The 20,027-nt window shown below is 37.3% G+C and overlaps 2 protein-coding genes across 3 annotated transcripts; both read right to left on the bottom strand.

Annotated features, from left to right (window-relative positions):
- Nucleotides 1-1,505: 1,505 nt before the first annotated feature.
- On the bottom strand, nt 1,506-5,431 carry LOC128953563 (uncharacterized). Of its 2 annotated transcripts, none has more exons than XM_054299052.1 (2): nt 2,495-5,431; nt 1,506-2,461 (listed from the first exon to the last, which is right to left on the bottom strand). In XM_054299052.1, the coding sequence occupies exons 1-2, from the start codon at nt 5,346-5,348 to the stop codon at nt 1,680-1,682; spliced, it is 3,636 nt and encodes a 1,211-aa protein (XP_054155027.1). In that variant the 5' UTR covers nt 5,349-5,431; the 3' UTR covers nt 1,506-1,679. The 2 variants fall into 2 exon arrangements, with proteins under 2 accessions (XP_054155027.1, XP_054155028.1); XM_054299053.1 differs by having other exon boundaries at nt 1,506-2,272; nt 2,306-5,431.
- Nucleotides 5,432-16,357: 10,926 nt separating this feature from the next.
- On the bottom strand, nt 16,358-19,214 carry LOC128953488 (uncharacterized). The gene is made up of 4 exons (XM_054298970.1): nt 19,142-19,214; nt 18,233-18,296; nt 17,733-18,121; nt 16,358-16,626 (listed from the first exon to the last, which is right to left on the bottom strand). Exons 1-4 carry the CDS (start codon nt 19,212-19,214, stop codon nt 16,358-16,360), a joined length of 795 nt encoding a protein of 264 aa, XP_054154945.1.
- Between the last annotated feature and the right edge of the window lie 813 nt (nt 19,215-20,027).

Below are 20,027 nucleotides of genomic sequence, written 5' to 3' on the forward strand. Positions count from 1 at the left end.
TTAGCTCGATATTAAAGTCAAAAAAAAATATTATTAAATAACTACTAGTTTCCCCGCGGAACATATATACTGGTGTAATTCTTTTATTAATTATAATTTATAAATTATCAAACTAATTTGAATTTATTTTATACAACAAACTACTTAACCTAATGTAACTAAACTACAGAACCAATACACATTAATTCGTCTAAACTTTTGAGAAATTTTAGTTTTTATATATATTTAAATAATTTTAATAAAAATTTAAAATTTAATCATTTTTGCGAAAAAAAATTGCATTTGAGAAAATTTTACAAAAATGTAGCACAAGTAGCTAACCTCCCAGTGCCCTAAGACTCACACAATATAGCAAAGTGTAATTGCACAACACCTGCCTACCTGTCCCTAAAACCTACCAGTGCTCAATAAACATTTAAAATTTCCATTGCAATAACATTGCTTTAAATAAAAATTGAAAATTTTGCATTTGAGAAAAATTTACAATAATTTAGCACAGGTATTTAACCTACCGTTGCCCTATGACTCATATAGCAAAGTATAATAACACAACACCTGCCTACATGTCTCTAAAACCTACCAGTGCTCAATAATCATTTAAAATTTCCCATAGAAATAACTATTATTTTTATAATTATTATTACAATATATTACATTATATTATTTTGTCTTTGAATTTGATTTACTAATTTCAATATTTACTAAAAAAAAATTTTTTTTATTAACTAAATACTTAATATCTATAACTAATTTTGGACCAATAGTTAGGGGTGGGGTGTGGTTGGTTTGTTTGTATAATCCCTTATAAATTTTTTTTTATTAGTATTGATTGTCATTTAATATTAATTGGATTTTAATAGCTAACTAACTCACTCACACTATTACTACTACTAAAGTAAAAAATAATAATCAATACAGTGATAGTGGAAAGGTATGCAATGGGAAATGCATCTGGTTTTGACTATTAAGTGGTAACCAATCATATAAATGATATATCAATTTGACTATTGGTTTCACTTACAGTAGATTACTTTAAACGGTTATTCAACAATTAAATTTAAATATTTTTATTTTTAATTTTCATATATATTTTCAAAAAAAAAACAAACAATAGAAATGATTGAATTTTTTTAGTTGTCTTTTTTTAATAAATTTTATAAATCAATATCAAAAATTGAATTTTATATACTGTATATTAATAGAGTTATTAAAACTATTAAAAAATACAACATTGCGACAAATTTATAGAAATAATTTATTAACAAAATAAAATAAATTGAAGATAAAAATAATTTTTTTTTTAATAAATATTAGTAATTAATTAATTATTACTTTATAGACTATAACTATTGTTTATTACTACAATAATTACTAATTATTATTACTATATAGTACTAAATATTAAGTATTAATAAGTGAATACATTTTATAATTATTTTTTTTATTGAAATACTTTTCTCGTTTTTTTTAATACAATATATAATTGTATAAAACTATTGTGTCTTTGAATTTGATTTACAAATTACAAAAATTTATTAAATCTTTTTGTTTTTTTTAATAATACTATACAACTATTTTTGTTTGTTTGACTAATACACACAAACACATCATAACTGCCAACAAATGGTTGAAATTGAAATATCATTTACGTTTTGGATGGACTTCAGCTTTGATTACCACTACCAGTGTTGTGAACCACCGCCACTTCGATTTTGTCTGTATTGGCCTCTTCCTCGGTTAGATCTATCAGTGTTTTGGCCACTTTGTTGTGAACCATCGTCTCCTGGCGATTGGTATGTGTTTGAACCACCGCCACCACGAGATCGACTGGATTGTCCTCCTTCTCGGTAACCTCTACCAGTGTTTTGGCCACTTTGTTGTGAACCGCCGCCACCTCGAGATTGACTGGATTGTCCTCCTCCTCGGTAACCTCTACCAGTGTTTTGGCCACTTTGTTGTGAACCGCCGCCACCTCGAGATCGACTGGATTGTCCTCCTCCTCGGTAACCTCTACCACTGTTTTGACCACTTTGTTGTGAACCACCGCCATCTTGATATTGGTATGTATTTGAACCACCGCCACCTCGAGATCGACTGGATTGTCCTCCTCCTCGATAACCAGTACCAGTGTTTTGGCCACTTTGTTGTGAACCACCGCCACCTCGAGATTGGTTTGCATTGGAACCACCGCCACCTCGAGATCGACTGGATTGTCCTCCTCCTCGATAACCACTACCAATGTTTCGGCCACTTTGTTGTGAACCACCGCCACCTTGATATTGGTATGTATTTGAACCACCGCCACCTCGAGATCGACTGGACTGTCCTCTTCCTCGGTAACCTCTACCACTGTTTTGACCACTTTGTTGTGAACCACTGCCACCACGAGATCGACTGGATTGTCCTCCTCCTCGGTAACCTCTACCACTGTTTTGACCACTTTGTTGTGAACCACCGCCACCTTGATATTGGTATGTGTTTGAACCACCGCCACCTCGATATTGTCTGGATTGACCTCTTCTTCGGTTACGTCTACCAGTGTTTTGGCCACTTTGTTGTTGCACAGCACTGCCACCTTTAGATCGTAAGGATTGACCACTTTGTGGTGAACCACCGACTCCTTGAAGTTGTGTTGTATTGTAATCATTGCTATCTTGAGAGTGTATGGAGTCGTCACTTTGGCTAACACTACTACCATCACTACCATCACTACCATCACTACCACCACTACCACCACTACTACCACTGCGTTTCCATGGATTTGGACCAAATGGAAATACGCCGTTTGGATTGTTGTTCACCAAATCATTCAACTGATTGTCTGTTATCTCATCGAAACCAATGACCGGTTGTTCAGATTTTACTTCAATAAAAGTAAAGTTGTCCACAATTTTATTACCGGTTCGTTTGTCAAACAATTCATAGTAATAGCTTTGAATGTAACCAATAGGTGTCGGTCCGGCTTCTGGTTGACTATTACTTAGATTTTTTACCAATTCATAGAAGTGTCCGTCAATTCCCAGCCGAATGTATTCGTCATTCTCTATGAGATGTTTGCGTATAAACGGATTGTCCAAACAGTTCCACTCGTATTCAGGAAATGTATATTTATTTTGGCTTAGCTTTAGTATAATAGGACTGTCAGGATTGGCGACGTTATTGGGATATATATTAGTATTGTTGTCTTCAGTACTGTATCTGATCGGATCCATTGCATAGTTTTTGAAGACAGTCAACAAATTCCAGTCAACAACTTGTTCAACGCCATCGTATAGCTGTACAATGAAACGTATGTTTTGCGGCAAATAAAATAGTCGGTAGTTATCGCCCGATTGACTGGTCTGAATCTTTACGGGTGGATAAGCCGCTGGCGATACTCTGTATGTTTTCATTAGTTCGCTGTTTACCGGATTCAACGGATCCGGTGGTAGTTCAGCAAATCGGCTGAAATTGAATTCTTTCGGATGAATAGTGTGATCCTCTTGATTGAAATGCGGTCCCATCAGTTCAATGTAGGCCTCACTGATTTCTGGTGTTTGCGCAACAATATCGATATGGATGTCCCGTTCGTATGTATCGGGACGTTGTGTAGGTTGACCTGTATTTCGATCTACGACTGTAATGATATCCGTATTGGTATTCAATATAATCTTGTTTAGCCACTCATCTCCGGGCGGTAATTCATAGGAATGAGGACCAGTGAATCGGGTCCGTTCGGGCCTCTCATGTCTGACAATTGCCCGATGCAACTGTTCGTATTTGTGTCGGTATTCAATCTCTCTGATACCGTCCGTCCAGTCTTCGACGCCAACAATATACCCGCCTTCGGGTATTTCCAAATAGCATCGGCGTTCAAATGCAACCAAATTTTTTTGCCTTTTTCGGCGACTTTTGATATTAATTTCTTTGCCCATATAATCGATGGTCAAATTCCAAGCACTGGTATTATAGTCGGACTCATTGGCGCCCAAAAACAGTACCGGATTTTCAAACTCTTTTACCCGTTCAGACATTTCACGGGTCAGATATTTGTTGCAAAACTCTGGCCAATTTATTAATACTTGCAATAGGGTATCTGGTTTTGTATTGTAGGGCACAGTCATCCATAGTTGATCCTCGACAATGACAACTGATCCCTGTTCAAACAACGATCGATTGTGATGTTTATTGTTTAAATTAGCCTGATAGTTGTCGATTACTACTAGTTTAGCGCCGGCACACACATACACTGCAAATACTGTGTTTTTGGCCAACGCTTGATTAGCACCACCAACTGCACCACCGACAGCACCGCCAACTGCTTGTGCGCTGTCGTACTGATCTCTAATATCATCAAACAACTGTTGAGTCAGCTCATAGGCACCGCCATAGTTATGCCAACTGGATTCGCCTGTAAATCGTGTATACAATCGATTATCATTTCGATTGTCTTTAGAGTTGTTCCAATAGAATGTATTCATAGGCTTTTCATAGGAGTTCGGCGCTTTTAGACGGCCAGTACGGGGATTACGGCTAAGATAGATAAGCGATTCGCCGTTTCTACCGAATCGTCTATACGCCAGACCCATTGTAAACACTTGTCGGACGATTATTATTGAATTGTCCGGATGTCTAATCTCTGTCCACTTATCGGTATTCGGATCTTTTTCGTGCCATTCGTTACGTATGGTCGGAAAGATGGCACAAACGGTATTTGTTTGCATTACTTCATAATTGTATAGCCGTTGTTGTTGTTGGCCAGTAGTGGTGGTCGGTGGCAACAATATGAAGCTAATATAGATAGTTGATATGTGAGCTTCTTTAGTGAGATAGACGTGTTGGCCCAGTTGTTCGCGAGCCGTTAGATGAAAGTATAGCCAATCATAATAGTCTGTATCTAACGGTGACGACTGCTGTGTCGTCGACTGTTGTTGTTGTTGTGTCTGGTTGTCCTCACCGGGTATATGTTTACCAATTACAAGCATCGATGTTATTGTCTGATAGAACATACATTCCCGGGCATAACCTGTCTGTTGTGAATAAAATGTTTGGAGTTGACCTTGGTCGTCATAGTAATATTTGTGTAGACGGGACGGATAGTTTGTATTTAGTGGCCAATACATGAGGTACTGATGAAAATCGTTGGTCAGATTGCTTTTCACTGAACCGGTCAACTTGTATCTGAAGGTACTTACACCGGTCTTTCCCTGTTTTTGCATACGTTTGACATACAGTCCGAATACCCGATGATAGGCCGATTGGGTCCAGAAATCGAAATTTCCCGAATCGTTCACAAAGTAAGCCTCGCGTATCCATAGATCCGTTTCGTTTGTTTTATTAAAGTAATTGTATCGCCAATCGTCTGCCATATTGTTTGTGTGTATCGGTGGTGGGGGGAGGGGATCCGTTTAGGTATTGGTTTTGGTGGTGTCGGTGGTGTCGGTGGTGTCGGTGGTGTCGGTGGTGTCGGTGGTGTCGGTGGTGTCGGTGGTGTCGGTGGTGTCGGTGGTGTCGGTGGTGTCGGTGGTGTCGGTGGTGTCGGTGGTGTCGGTGGTGTCGGTGGTGTCGGTGGTGTCGGTGGTGTCGGTGGTGTCGGTGGTGTCGGTGGTGTCGGTGGTGTCGGTGGTGTCGGTGGTGTCGGTGGTGTCTGTGATGTCGGTGGTGTCGGTGGTGTCGGTGGTGTCGGTAATGTCGGTGGTGTCGGTGATGTCGGTGGTGTTGGTGGTGTCGGTGCTGTCGGTGCTGTCGGTGTTGGTATTCAATCTGGTTTTTAGGTATTGATCTGTTAATTACTAAACTAGGTGTGTGTGTGTCAGGTGAGGTGATTGAGTATATGATTTATGTGTGTGTTTATGACACAGTGATAGCGGAAAGGTATGCAATGGTAATGTGGTTGTCTTGTTTTGTGGTGACTATTAGGTGGTGGTATCCAACAACAAAAAAAATGATATTTCAATTTGACGGTTGGTTTTTCCTGATTTAGTCAATTACTTTAATAAACGGTTTGATAACAATTTATTTTATCAATTTTTTTTATTATCAAAAAATTACTTTTAGCTCGATATTAAAGTCAAAAAAAATTATTATTAAATAACTATTAAATAAAAATATATTGTTGACTAAACAGTAATTTAAAAAAAAAATTATTTATTGTTACACGTAAAAAACAATTTGCAAAAAATAATAAAAATTATAAGTTTGTATAATAAATTTTTTAAGTATAAATTTTTAAAATTAAAGCCATTAAAATTTAATATAAATTATTTAACAAATGTTAAAAATATTTAATCAATGTAAAAATGATCAAAAATTATAAGCATATTATTATTAGTGATTTAAATAATAACTTTTATTTCTCTATTAAGTCTATTTAGTTTTTTTTAATTGAATTATTGAATAATTATTTTTTTTTTATAATTATTATTACAATATATTACATTATATTATTGTGTCTTTGAATTTGATTTACTAATTTCAATATTTACTAAAAAAAAAAAAATTTATTAACTAAATACTTAATATCTATATCTAATTTTGGACCAATAGTTAGGGGTGGGGTGGGGTGGGGTGGGGTGGGGTGTGGTTGGTTTGTTAGGAAAAAGGCAAGGGATATAATTCCCTAATAAATTTTTTTTTTTATTAGTATTGATTGTCATTTAATATTAATTGGATTTTAATAGCTAACTAACTCACTCACACTATTACTACTACTAAAGTAAAAAATAATAATCAATACAGTGATAGTGGAAAGGTATGCAATGGGAAATGCATCTGGTTTTGACTATTAAGTGGTAACCAATCATATAAATGATATATCAATTTGACTATTGGTTTCACTTACAGTAGATTACTTTAAACGGTTATTCAACAATTAAATTTAAATATTTTTATTTTTATTTTCATATATATTTTCAAAAAAAAAACAAACAATAGAAATGATTGAATTTTTTTAGTTGTCTTTTTTTAATAAATTTTATAAATCAATATCAAAAATTGAATTTTATATACTGTATATTAATAGAGTTATTAAAACTATTAAAAAATACAACATTGCGACAAATTTATAGAAATAATTTATTAACAAAATAAAATAAATTGAAGATAAAAATAATTTTTTTTTTAATAAATATTAGTAATTAATTAATTATTACTTTATAGACTATAACTATTGTTTATTACTACAATAATTACTAATTATTATTACTATATAGTACTAAATATTAAGTATTAATAAGTGAATACATTTTATAATTATTTTTTTTATTGAAATACTTTTCTCGTTTTTTTTAATACAATATATAATTGTATAAAACTATTGTGTCTTTGAATTTGATTTACAAATTACAAAAATTTATTAAATCTTTTTGTTTTTTTTAATAATACTATACAACTATTTTTGTTTGTTTGACTAATACACACAAACACATCATAACTGCCAACAAATGGTTGAAATTGAAATATCATTTACGTTTTGGATGGACTTCAGCTTTGATTACCACTACCAGTGTTGTGAACCACCGCCACTTCGATTTTGTCTGTATTGGCCTCTTCCTCGGTTAGATCTATCAGTGTTTTGGCCACTTTGTTGTGAACCATCGTCTCCTGGCGATTGGTATGTATTTGAACCACCGCCACCACGAGATCGACTGGATTGTCCTCCTTCTCGGTAACCTCTACCAGTGTTTTGGCCACTTTGTTGTGAACCGCCGCCTCGAGATTGACTGGATTGTCCTCCTCCTCGGTAACCTCTACCAGTGTTTTGGCCACTTTGTTGTGAACCGCCGCCACCTCGAGATCGACTGGATTGTCCTCCTCCTCGGTAACCTCTACCAGTGTTTTGGCCACTTTGTTGTGAACCGCCGCCACCTCGAGATCGACTGGATTGTCCTCCTCCTCGGTAACCTCTACCACTGTTTTGACCACTTTGTTGTGAACCACCGCCATCTTGATATTGGTATGTATTTGAACCACCGCCACCTCGAGATCGACTGGATTGTCCTCCTCCTCGATAACCAGTACCAGTGTTTTGGCCACTTTGTTGTGAACCACCGCCACCTCGAGATTGGTTTGCATTGGAACCACCGCCACCTCGAGATCGACTGGATTGTCCTCCTCCTCGATAACCACTACCAATGTTTCGGCCACTTTGTTGTGAACCACCGCCACCTTGATATTGGTATGTATTTAAACCACCGCCACCTCGAGATCGACTGGACTGTCCTCTTCCTCGATAACCACTACCAATGTTTCGGCCACTTTGTTGTGAACCGCCGCCACCTCGAGATCGACTGGACTGTCCTCTTCCTCGATAACCACTACCAATGTTTCGGCCACTTTGTTGTGAAGCACCGCCACCTTGATATTGGTATGTATTTGAACCACCGCCACCTCGAGATCGACTGGATTGTCCTCCTCCTCGGTAACCACTACCACTGTTTTGACCACTTTGTTGTGAACCACTGCCACCTCGAGATTGACTGGATTGTCCTCCTCCTCGGTAACCACTACCACTGTTTTGACCACTTTGTTGTGAACCACCGCCACCTCGATATTGTCTGGATTGACCTCTTCTTCGGTTACGTCTACCAGTGTTTTGGCCACTTGTTGTTGCCAAGCACTGCCACCTTTAGATCGTAAGGATTGACCACTTTGTGGTGAACCACCGACTCCTTGAAGTTGTGTTGTATTGTAATCATTGCTATCTTGAGAGTGTATGGAGTCGTCACTTTGGCTAACACTACTACCATCACTACCATCACTACCAYCACTACCACCACTACCACCACTACTACCACTGCGTTTCCATGGATTTGGACCAAATGGAAATACGCCGTTTGGATTGTTGTTCACCAAATCATTCAACTGATTGTCTGTTATCTCATCGAAATCAATGACCGGTTGTTCAGATTTTACTTCAATAAAAGTAAAGTTGTCCACAATTTTATTACCGGTTCGTTTGTCAAACAATTCATAGTAATAGCTTTGAATGTAACCAATAGGTGTCGGTCCGGCTTCTGGTTGACTATTACTTAGATTTTTTACCAATTCATAGAAGTGTCCGTCAATTCCCAGCCGAATGTATTCGTCATTCTCTATGAGATGTTTGCGTATAAACGGATTGTCCAAACAGTTCCACTCGTATTCAGGAAATGTATATTTAGTTTGGCTTAGCTTTAGTATAATAGGACTGTCAGGATTGGCGACGTTATTGGGATATATATTAGTATTGTTGTCTTCAGTACTGTATCTGATCGGATCCATTGCATAGTTTTTGAAGACAGTCAACAAATTCCAGTCAACAACTTGTTCAACGCCATCGTATAGCTGTACAATAAAACGTATGTTTTGCGGCAAATAAAATAGTCGGTAGTTATCGACTGATTGACTGGTCTGAATCTTTACGGGTGGATAAGCCGCTGGCGATACTCTGTATGTTTTCATTAGTTCGCTGTTTACCGGATTCAACGGATCCGGTGGTAGTTCAGCAAATCGGCTGAAATTGAATTCTTTCGGATGAATAGTGTGATCCTCTTGATTGAAATGCGGTCCCATCAGTTCAATGTAGGCCTCACTGATTTCTGGTGTTTGCGCAACAATATCGATATGGATGTCCCGTTCGTATGTATCGGGACGTTGTGTAGGTTGACCTGTATTTCGATCTACGACTGTAATGATATCCGTATTGGTATTCAATATAATCTTGTTTAGCCACTCATCTCCGGGCGGTAATTCATAGGAATGAGGACCAGTGAATCGGGTCCGTTCGGGCCTCTCATGTCTGACAATTGCCCGATGCAACTGTTCGTATTTGTGTCGGTATTCAATCTCTCTGATACCGTCCGTCCAGTCTTCGACGCCAACAATATACCCGCCTTCGGGTATTTCCAAATAGCATCGGCGTTCAAATGCAACCAAATTTTTTTGCCTTTTTCGGCGACTTTTGATATTAATTTCTTTGCCCATATAATCGATGGTCAAATTCCAAGCACTGGTATTATAGTCGGACTCATTGGCGCCCAAAAACAGTACCGGATTTTCAAACTCTTTTACCCGTTCAGACATTTCACGGGTCAGATATTTGTTGCAAAACTCTGGCCAATTTATTAATACTTGCAATAGGGTATCTGGTTTTGTATTGTAGGGCACAGTCATCCATAGTTGATCCTCGACAATGACAACTGATCCCTGTTCAAACAACGATCGATTGTGATGTTTATTGTTTAAATTAGCCTGATAGTTGTCGATTACTACTAGTTTAGCGCCGGCACACACATACACTGCAAATACTGTGTTTTTGGCCAACGCTTGATTAGCACCACCAACTGCACCACCGACAGCACCGCCAACTGCTTGTGCGCTGTCGTACTGATCTCTAATATCATCAAACAACTGTTGAGTCAGCTCATAGGCACCGCCATAGTTATGCCAACTGGATTCGCCTGTAAATCGTGTATACAATCGATTATCATTTCGATTGTCTTTAGAGTTGTTCCAATAGAATGTATTCATAGGCTTTTCATAGGAGTTCGGCGCTTTTAGACGGCCAGTACGGGGATTACGGCTAAGATAGATAAGCGATTCGCCGTTTCTACCGAATCGTCTATACGCCAGACCCATTGTAAACACTTGTCGGACGATTATTATTGAATTGTCCGGATGTCTAATCTCTGTCCACTTATCGGTATTCGGATCTTTTTCGTGCCATTCGTTACGTATGGTCGGAAAGATGGCACAAACGGTATTTGTTTGCATTACTTCATAATTGTATAGCCGTTGTTGTTGTTGGCCAGTAGTGGTGGTCGGTGGCAACAATATGAAGCTAATATAGATAGTTGATATGTGAGCTTCTTTAGTGAGATAGACGTGTTGGCCCAGTTGTTCGCGAGCCGTTAGATGAAAGTATAGCCAATCATAATAGTCTGTATCTAACGGTGACGACTGCTGTGTCGTCGACTGTTGTTGTTGTTGTGTCTGGTTGTCCTCACCGGGTATATGTTTACCAATTACAAGCATCGATGTTATTGTCTGATAGAACATACATTCCCGGGCATAACCTGTCTGTTGTGAATAAAATGTTTGGAGTTGACCTTGGTCGTCATAGTAATATTTGTGTAGACGGGACGGATAGTTTGTATTTAGTGGCCAATACATGAGGTACTGATGAAAATCGTTGGTCAGATTGCTTTTCACTGAACCGGTCAACTTGTATCTGAAGGTACTTACACCGGTCTTTCCCTGTTTTTGCATACGTTTGACATACAGTCCGAATACCCGATGATAGGCCGATTGGGTCCAGAAATCGAAATTTCCCGAATCGTTCACAAAGTAAGCCTCGCGTATCCATAGATCCGTTTCGTTTGTTTTATTAAAGTAATTGTATCGCCAATCGTCTGCCATATTGTTTGTGTGTATCGGTGGTGGGGGGAGGGGATCCGTTTAGGTATTGGTTTTGGTGGTGTCGGTGGTGTCGGTGGTGTCGGTGGTGTCGGTGGTGTCGGTGGTGTCGGTGGTGTCGGTGGTGTCGGTGGTGTCGGTGGTGTCGGTGGTGTCGGTGGTGTCGGTGGTGTCGGTGGTGTCGGTGGTGTCGGTGGTGTCGGTGGTGTCGGTGGTGTCGGTGGTGTCGGTGGTGTCGGTGGTGTCGGTGGTGTCGGTGGTGTCGGTGGTGTCTGTGATGTCGGTGGTGTCGGTGGTGTCGGTGGTGTCGGTAATGTCGGTGGTGTCGGTGATGTCGGTGGTGTGTGGTGTCGGTGCTGTCGGTGCTGTCGGTGTTGGTATTCAATCTGGTTTTTAGGTATTGATCTGTTAATTACTAAACTAGGTGTGTGTGTGTCAGGTGAGGTGATTGTGTATATGATTTATGTGTGTGTTTATGACACAGTGATAGCGGAAAGGTATGCAATGGTAATGTGGTTGTCTTGTTTTGTGGTGACTATTAGGTGGTGGTATCCAACAACAAAAAAAATGATATTTCAATTTGACGGTTGGTTTTTCCTGATTTAGTCAATTACTTTAATAAACGGTTTGATAACAATTTATTTTATCAATTTTTTTTATTATCAAACAATTACTTTTAGCTCGATATTAAAGTCAAAAAAAATTATTATTAAATAACTATTAAATAAAAATATATTGTTGACTAAACAGTAATTTTTAAAAAAAATTATTTATTGTTACACGTAAAAAACAATTTGCAAAAAATAATAAAAATTATAAGTTTGTATAATAAATTTTTTAAATATAAATTTTTAAAATTAAAGCCATTAAAATTTTATATAAATTATTTWACAACTGTTTAAAATATTTAATCAAATGTAAAAATGATCAAAAATTATAAGCATATTATTATTATTAGTGATTTAAATAATAACTTTTATTTCTCTATTAAGTCTATTTAGTTTTTTTTAATTGAATTATTGAATAATTATTTTTTTTTATAATTATTATTACAATATATTACATTATATTATTGTGTCTTTGAATTTGATTTACTAATTTCAATATTTACTAAAAAAAAAAATTTTTATTAACTAAATACTTAATATCTATAACTAATTTTTGGATCAATAGTTAGGGGTGGGGTGGGGGTGTGGTTGGTTTGTTAGGAAAAAGGCAAGGGATATAATTCCCTAATAAATTTTTTTTTATTAGTATTGATTGTCATTTAATATTAATTGGATTTTAATAGCTAACTAACTCACTCACACTATTACTACAACTAAAGTAAAAAATAATAATCAATACAGTGATAGTGGAAAGGTATGCAATGGGAAATGCATCTGGTTTTGACTATTAAGTGGTAACCAATCATATAAATGATATATCAATTTGACTGTTGGTTTCACTTACAGTAGATTACTTTAAACGGTTATTCAACAATTAAATTTAAATATTTTTAATTTTTAATTTTCATRTATATTTTTAAAAAAAAACAAACAATAGAAATGATTGAATTTTTTTAGTTGTCTTTTTTTAATAAATTTTATAAATCAATATCAAAAATTACCACTACCAGTGTTGTGAACCACCGCCACTTCGATTTTGTCTGTATTGGCCTCTTCCTCCTCGGTTAGATCTAYCAGTGTTTTGGCCACTTTGTTGTGAACCATCGTCTCCTGGCGATTGGTGTGTGTTTGAACCACCGCCACCACGAGATCGATTGGATTGTCCTCCTCCTCCTCGGTAACCTCTACCAGTGTTTTGGCCACTTTGTTGTGAACTGCCGCCACCTCGAGATCGACTGGATTGTCCTCCTCCTCGGTAACCTCTACCAGTGTTTTGGCCACTTTGTTGTGAACCGCCGCCACCTCGAGATCGACTGGATTGTCCTCCTCCTCGGTAACCTCTACCACTGTTTTGACCACTTTGTTGTGAACCACCGCCACCTTGATATTGGTATGTATTTGAACCACCGCCACCTCGAGATCGACTGGATTGTCCTCCTCCTCGGTAACCACTACCAATGTTTCGGCCACTTTGTTGTGAACCACCGCCACCTTGATATTGGTATGTGTTTAAACCACCGCCACCTCGATATTGTCTGGATTGACCTCTTCTTCGGTTACGTCTACCAGTGTTTTGGCCACTTTGTTGTTGCCAAGCACTGCCACCTTTAGATCGTAAGGATTGACCACTTTGTGGTGAACCACCGACTCCTTGAAGTTGTGTTGTATTGTAATCATTGCTATCTTGAGAGTGTATGGATTCGTCACTTTGGCTAACACCACTACCATCACTACCATCACTACCATCACTACCATCACTACCACCACAACCATCACTACCACCACTACCACCACTACTACCACTGCGTTTCCATGGATTTGGACCAAATGGAAATACGCCGTTTGGATTGTTGTTCACCAAATCATTCAACTGATTGTCTGTAATCTCATCGAAACCAATGACCGGTTGTTCAGATTTTACTTCAATAAAAGTAAAGTTGTCCACAATTTTATTACCGGTTCGTTTGTCAAACAATTCATAGTAATAGCTTTGAATGTAACCAATAGGTGTCGGTCCGGCTTCTGGTTGACTATTACTTAGATTTTTTACCAATTCATAGAAGTGTCCGTCAATTCCCAGCCGAATGTATTCGTCATTCTCTATGAGATGTTTGCGGATAAACGGATTGTCCAAACAGTTCCACTCGTATTCAGGAAATGTATATTTAGTTTCGCTTAGCTTTAGTATAATAGGACTGTCCGGATTGGCGACGTTATTGGGATATATATTAGTATTGTTGTCTTCAGTACTGTATCTGATCGGATCCATTGCATAGTTTTTGAAGACAGTCAACAAATTCCAGTCAACAACTTCTTCAACGCCATCGTACAGCTGTACAATGAAACGTATGTTTTGCGGCAAATAAAATAGTCGGTAGTTATCGCCCGATTGACTGGTCTGAATCTTTACGGGTGGATAAGCCGCTGGCGATACTCTGTATGTTTTCATTAGTTCGCTGTTTACCGGATTCATCGGATCCGGTGGTAGTTCAGCAAATCGGCTGAAATTGAATTCTTTCGGATGAATAGTGTGATCCTCTTGATTGAAATACGGTCCCATCAGTTCAATGTAGGCCTCACTGATTTCTGGTGTTTGCGCAACAATATCGATATGGATGTCCCGTTCGTATCCATCGGGACGTTGGGTTGGTTGACCTGTATTTCGATCAACGATTGTAATGATATCCGTATTGGTGTTCAATATAATTTTGTTTAGCCACACTTCACCGGGCGGTAATTCATAGGCATGAGGACCAGTAAATCGGGTCCGTTCGGGCCTCTCATGTCTGACAATTGCCCGATGCAACTGTTCGTATTTGTGTCGGTATTCAATCTCTCTGATACCGTCCGTCCAGTCTTCGACGCCAACAATATACCCGCCTTCGGGTATTTCCAAATAACATCGGCGTTCAAATGCAACCAAATTTTTTTGTCTTTTTCGGCGACTTTTGATATTCATTTCTTTGCCCATATAATCGATGGTCAAATTCCAAGCACTGGTATTATAGTCGGACTCATTGGCGCCCAAAAACAGTACCGGATTTTCAAACTCTTTTACCCGTTCAGACATTTCACGGGTCATATATTTGTTGCAAAACTCTGGCCAATTCAGTAGTACTTGCAATAGGGTATCTGGTTTTGTATTGTACGGCACAGTCATCCATAGTTGATCCTCGACAATGACCACTGATCCCTGTTCAAACAACGATCGATTGTGATGTTTAATGTTTAAATTTTTGTGATAGCTGTCGATTACTATTAGTTTAGCGCCGGCACACAAATACACTGCAAATACTGTGTTTTTGGCCAACGCTTGATTAGGACCGCCGACAGCACCGCCTGCTGCTAACTGTGCGCTGTTGTTGTTGTTGTCGTACTGATCTCTAATATYATCAAACAACTGTTGAGTCAGATCATAGGCACCGCCAARGTTATGCCAATTGGATTCACCAGTAAATCTAGTATACAATCGATTATCATTTCGATTGTCTTTAGAGTTGTTCCAATAGAATGTATTCATAGGCTTTTCATAGGAGTTCGGCGCTTTTAGACGGCCAGTACGGGGATTACGGCTAAGATAGATAAGCGATTCGCCGTTTTCACCGAATCGTCTGAATGCCAGACCCATTGTAAACACTTGTCGGACCATTATTATGGATTTGTCCGGATCTCTAATCTCTGTCCACTTATCGGTATTCGGATCTTTTTCGTGCCATTCGTTACGTATGGTCGGAAAGATGGCACACACGGTATTTGTTTGCATTACTTCATAATTGTATAGCCGTTGTTGTTGTTGGCCAGTAGTGGTGGTCGGTGGCAACAATATGAAGCTAATATAGATAGTTGATATGTGAGCTTCTTTAGTGAGATAGACGTGTTGGCCCAGTTGTGCGCGAACAGTTAGATGAAAGTATAGCCAATTATAATAGTCTGTATCTTTCGTTGACGACTGCTGTGTGGACTGTTGTTGTTGTTGTGTCTGGTTGTCCTCCTCACCGGGTATATGTTTACCAATTACAAGCATCGATGTTATTGTCTGATAGAACATACATTCCCGGGCATAACCTGTCTGTTTTGAATATAATCTATGCTTCTGACCTTGGTCGTCATAGTAATATTTATGTAGACGGGACGGATAGCTTGGATCTATTGGCCAATACATGAGGTACATATGAAAATCGTTGGTCAGTTTACTTTTCACTGAAGCGGTCAACTTGAATGTGAAGGCACTTTCACCTTTGTGTCCCGGCTTTTGCATACGTTTGACATACAGTCCGAATACCCGATGATAGGCCGATTGGGTCCAGAAATCGAAATTTCCCGAATCGTTCACAAAGTAAGCCTCGCGTATCCATAGATCCGTTTCGTTTGTTTTATTAAAGTAATTGTATCGCCAATCGTTGGCCATATTGTTTGTGTGGTGGGGGAGGGATCGGGTTAGGTAATGGTGTTGGTGGTGTCGGTGGTGTTGGTGGTGTCGGTGGTGTTGGTGGTGTCGGTGGTGACGGTGGTGACGGTGGTGTCGGTGGTGTCGGTGGTGTCGGTGGTGTCGGTGGTGACGGTGGTGACTGTGGTGTTGGTGGTGTCGGTGGTGTCGGTGGTGTCGGTGGTGTCGGTGGTGTCGGTGGTGTCGGTGCTGTCGGTGCTGTCGGTGGTGGTATTCAATAACTGGTTTTTAGGTATTGATCTGTTGATTACTAAAAAGGTGATATTTTCAATTGTGTGTGTGTGTGTTTATACCACAGTGATAGCGGAAAGGTATGCAATGGTAATGTGGTTGTCTTGTTTTGTGGTAACTATTAGGTGGTGGTATCCAACAACAACAACAAAAAATGATATTTCAATTTGACGGTTGGTTTTTCCTGATTTAGTCAATTACTTTAATAAACGGTTTGATAACAATTTATTTTGTTTGTCAAACAATTACTTTTAGCTCGATATTAAAGTCAAAAAAAATATTATTATTAAAAAACTATTTAATAAAAATGTATTGTTGACTAAACAATGAATTTTTTTAAAATTATTTATTTTTGCACGTAAAAAACAAGTTGCATAAAAAATGTTCAAAATTATTAATTATATATTGTATAATAATTTTTTTTTAWATTAAAGCCATTAAAATTTTAAATAAATTATTTAACAACAGTTTAAAATATTTAATCAAATGTAAAAATTATAAAAAATTATAAGCATATAATTATTATTAGTGATTTAAATAATAATTTTTATATTTAGATTTTATATTTTAGATTTATATTTCTCTATTAAGTCTATTTAGTTTTTTATTGTATTATTGAATAACATTTTTTTTAATATTATTACACTATATTACATGTATATTATTGTGTCTTTGAATTTGATTTACAAATTTCAATATTTACTAAAAAAAAATTTTTGGGTCAAATAAATTTCTAGTGGCTGTCTATAATATAGATTTGTTCCTAAAGTAATTGTATCGCCAATCGTTGGCCATATTGTTTGTTTGGTTGGTGGGGGTGGATCGGGTCTATTTAGGTTACTGGCTTTTTTTAAAGGCTGTCGTAGTGGTGGTGGTGGTGATCACTTTGGGTCTGGTTAGGTATTGGTTTTGGTTGTGTCGGTGTTTAATCTAGTGTTTAGGTATTGATCTGTTGATTACTAAACTAGGTGTGTGTGTGTGTCAGGTGAGGTGATTGAGTATATGATTTGTGTTTTTTTTGTGTTTATGACACAGTGATATTGTTTGTGTTGTTTGGAGGGGATCGGGTCTACTCTGTGTCTGGATAGGTATTGGCTTTGGTGGTGTCGGTGGTGTCGGTGGTGTCGGTGGTGTCGGTGGTGTCGGTGGTGGCGGTGGTGTCGGTGGTGTCGGTGGTGTCGGTGGTGTCGGTGATGTCGGTGGTGTCGGTGGTGTCGGTGGTGTCGGTGGTGTCGGTGGTGTCGGTGGTGTCGGTGGTGTCGGTGGTGTCGGTGGTGTCGGTGGTGTCGGTGGTGTCGGTGGTGTCGGTGGTGTCGGTGGTGTCGGTGGTGTCGGTGGTGGCGGTGGTGTCGGTGGTGTCGGTGGTGTCGGTGGTGTCGGTGATGTCGGTGGTGTCGGTGGTGTCGGTGGTGGTGGGTATTGTATAGTATAGCTGCCACTTGTTGGCACGCGATTAATATTTCTATATATTTAACGGTAAATATTTATTGTCGCGCGACCTAACCTAACCTAAACTTAACTAAAATATATAGAAATATTAATCGMGTGCCAACAAGTGGCAGCTATACTATACAACAGCCGTGGTGTTGGTGGTGTCGGTGCTGTCGGTGCTGTCGGTGCTGTCGGTGCTGTCGGTGCTGTCGGTGTTGGTATTCAATCTGGTTTTTAGGTATTGATCTGTTGATTACTAAACTAGGTGTGTGTGTGTGTGTCAGGTGAGGTGATTGAGTATATGATTTATGTGTGTGTTTATGACACAGTGATAGCGGAAAGGTATGCAATGGTAATGTGGTTGTCTTGTTTTGTGGTGACTATTAGGTGGTGGTATCCAACAAAAAAAAAATGATATTTCAATTTGACGGTTGGTTTTTCCTGATTTAGTCAATTACTTTAATAAACGGTTTGATAACAATTTATTTTATCAATTTTTTTTATTATTATCAAACAATTACTTTTAGCTCGATATTAAAGTTTAAAAAAAAATTATTATTAAATAACTATTAAATAAAAATATATTGTTGACTAAACAGTGATTTAAAAAAAAAAAAAATTATTTATTGTTGCAATTAAAAAACACATTGCCGTTGCCCTGTGACTCATATAGTAAAGTATAATAACACAACACCTGCCTACATGTCCATAAAACCTACCAATGCACAATAATCATTTAAAATTTCCCATAGAAATAACATTGCTTTAAATAAAAATTGAAAATTTTAACACAAATTGAAAATTTTTGCATTTGAGAAAATTTTACAAAAATTTAGCACAGGTAGCTTACCTCCCGGTGCCCTGTGACTCATATAATATTGACGCCCAGTAAAGGCGCCACTGTTCACAACAGCTCAGAGAGCACTTCAGCGCTCTATAAAAAGGGCAGACATTGACATGTGCTCTCTCTCTCAGTCTTTGACTCCCTCTCCCTATCAATCAAATGAAAATTATTATTATTATTATTATTAAATAAATATATTTTGATTACCACTTCTTCCGTTGTCTTCTTCTTCTTCTTCTTCATCGTCTTCACCGTCACCGTCGTTGTTGTTGATCACCATTTGTTTCAATATAGCAAAGTTTAATTACACAACACCAGCCTACCTGTCCCTAAAACCTACCTGAGCTTAATAATCATTAAAAATTTCCCATAGAAATAGCATGGCTTTAAATAAAAATTGAAAATATAACAAAATATTTTTAGCTTTGAATTAAAAAATGGTTGTTGATGAAATGTGCACACATACATACAAACAGACAGAACTATTATATTAATTTATAGATTAAATAAAAATATATTGTTGACTAAACAGTGACTTAAAAAAAAAATATTTATTGTTACACGTAAAAAACAATTTGCAAAAAATAATAAAAATTATAAGTTTGCTTAAATTTTTAAAATTAAAGCCATTAAAATTTTATATAAATTATTTAACAACTGTTTAAAATATTTAATCAAATGTAAAAATGATCAAAAATTATAAGCATATTATTATTATTAGTGATTTAATTAATTAATAACTTTTATTTTTCTATTAAGTCTATTTAGTTTATTATTGAAATTATTATTATTTTATTACAATATATTACATGTATATTATTGTGTCTTTGAATTTGATTTACAAATTTCAATATTTACTAAAAAAAATTTTTTTTTTATTAACTAAAGTTAGGGGTTAAGGGTGGCTAACTCACTCACACTATATTTAAAAACATTATATATTTTTTTATTTTAACAAAATTACACTGATATCAGATGTTTAYATATATATATATATATATTAGGAGTCAATTGAATTTGAATGACCAGTGCTTTTGTTTGACTGTTTGACTGATTGACTGATTGATACTTACATATTGTATATACACATATA

Source organism: Oppia nitens, unplaced genomic scaffold (assembly GCF_028296485.1).
Source record: "Oppia nitens isolate AA-2021 unplaced genomic scaffold, nextdenovo-longstitch-racon4-pilon3 scaffold22_pilon_pilon_pilon, whole genome shotgun sequence".
Classification (NCBI taxonomy): Eukaryota; Metazoa; Arthropoda; class Arachnida; order Sarcoptiformes; family Oppiidae; genus Oppia; species Oppia nitens.

Bases quoted from the DNA above. Each gene is read 5' to 3' on its own strand.
- LOC128953488 (XM_054298970.1), bottom strand. From the start codon at position 19,214: ATGGTGATCAACAACAACGACGGTGACGGTGAAGACGATGAAGAAGAA. The intron at 18,297-19,141 runs GTAATCAAAATA...CAACACCGACAG, and splicing joins AGAAGACAACGGAAGAAGTG to CACCGACAGCACCGACAGCA. The intron at 18,122-18,232 runs GTATAGTATAGC...TTAAATATATAG, and splicing joins CCACCAACACCACGGCTGTT to AAATATTAATCGCGTGCCAA.
- LOC128953563 (XM_054299052.1), bottom strand. From the start codon at position 5,348: ATGGCAGACGATTGGCGATACAATTACTTTAATAAAACAAACGAAACG. The intron at 2,462-2,494 runs GTGGCGGTGGTT...ACCAATATCAAG, and splicing joins TCAATCCAGACAATATCGAG to GTGGCGGTGGTTCACAACAA.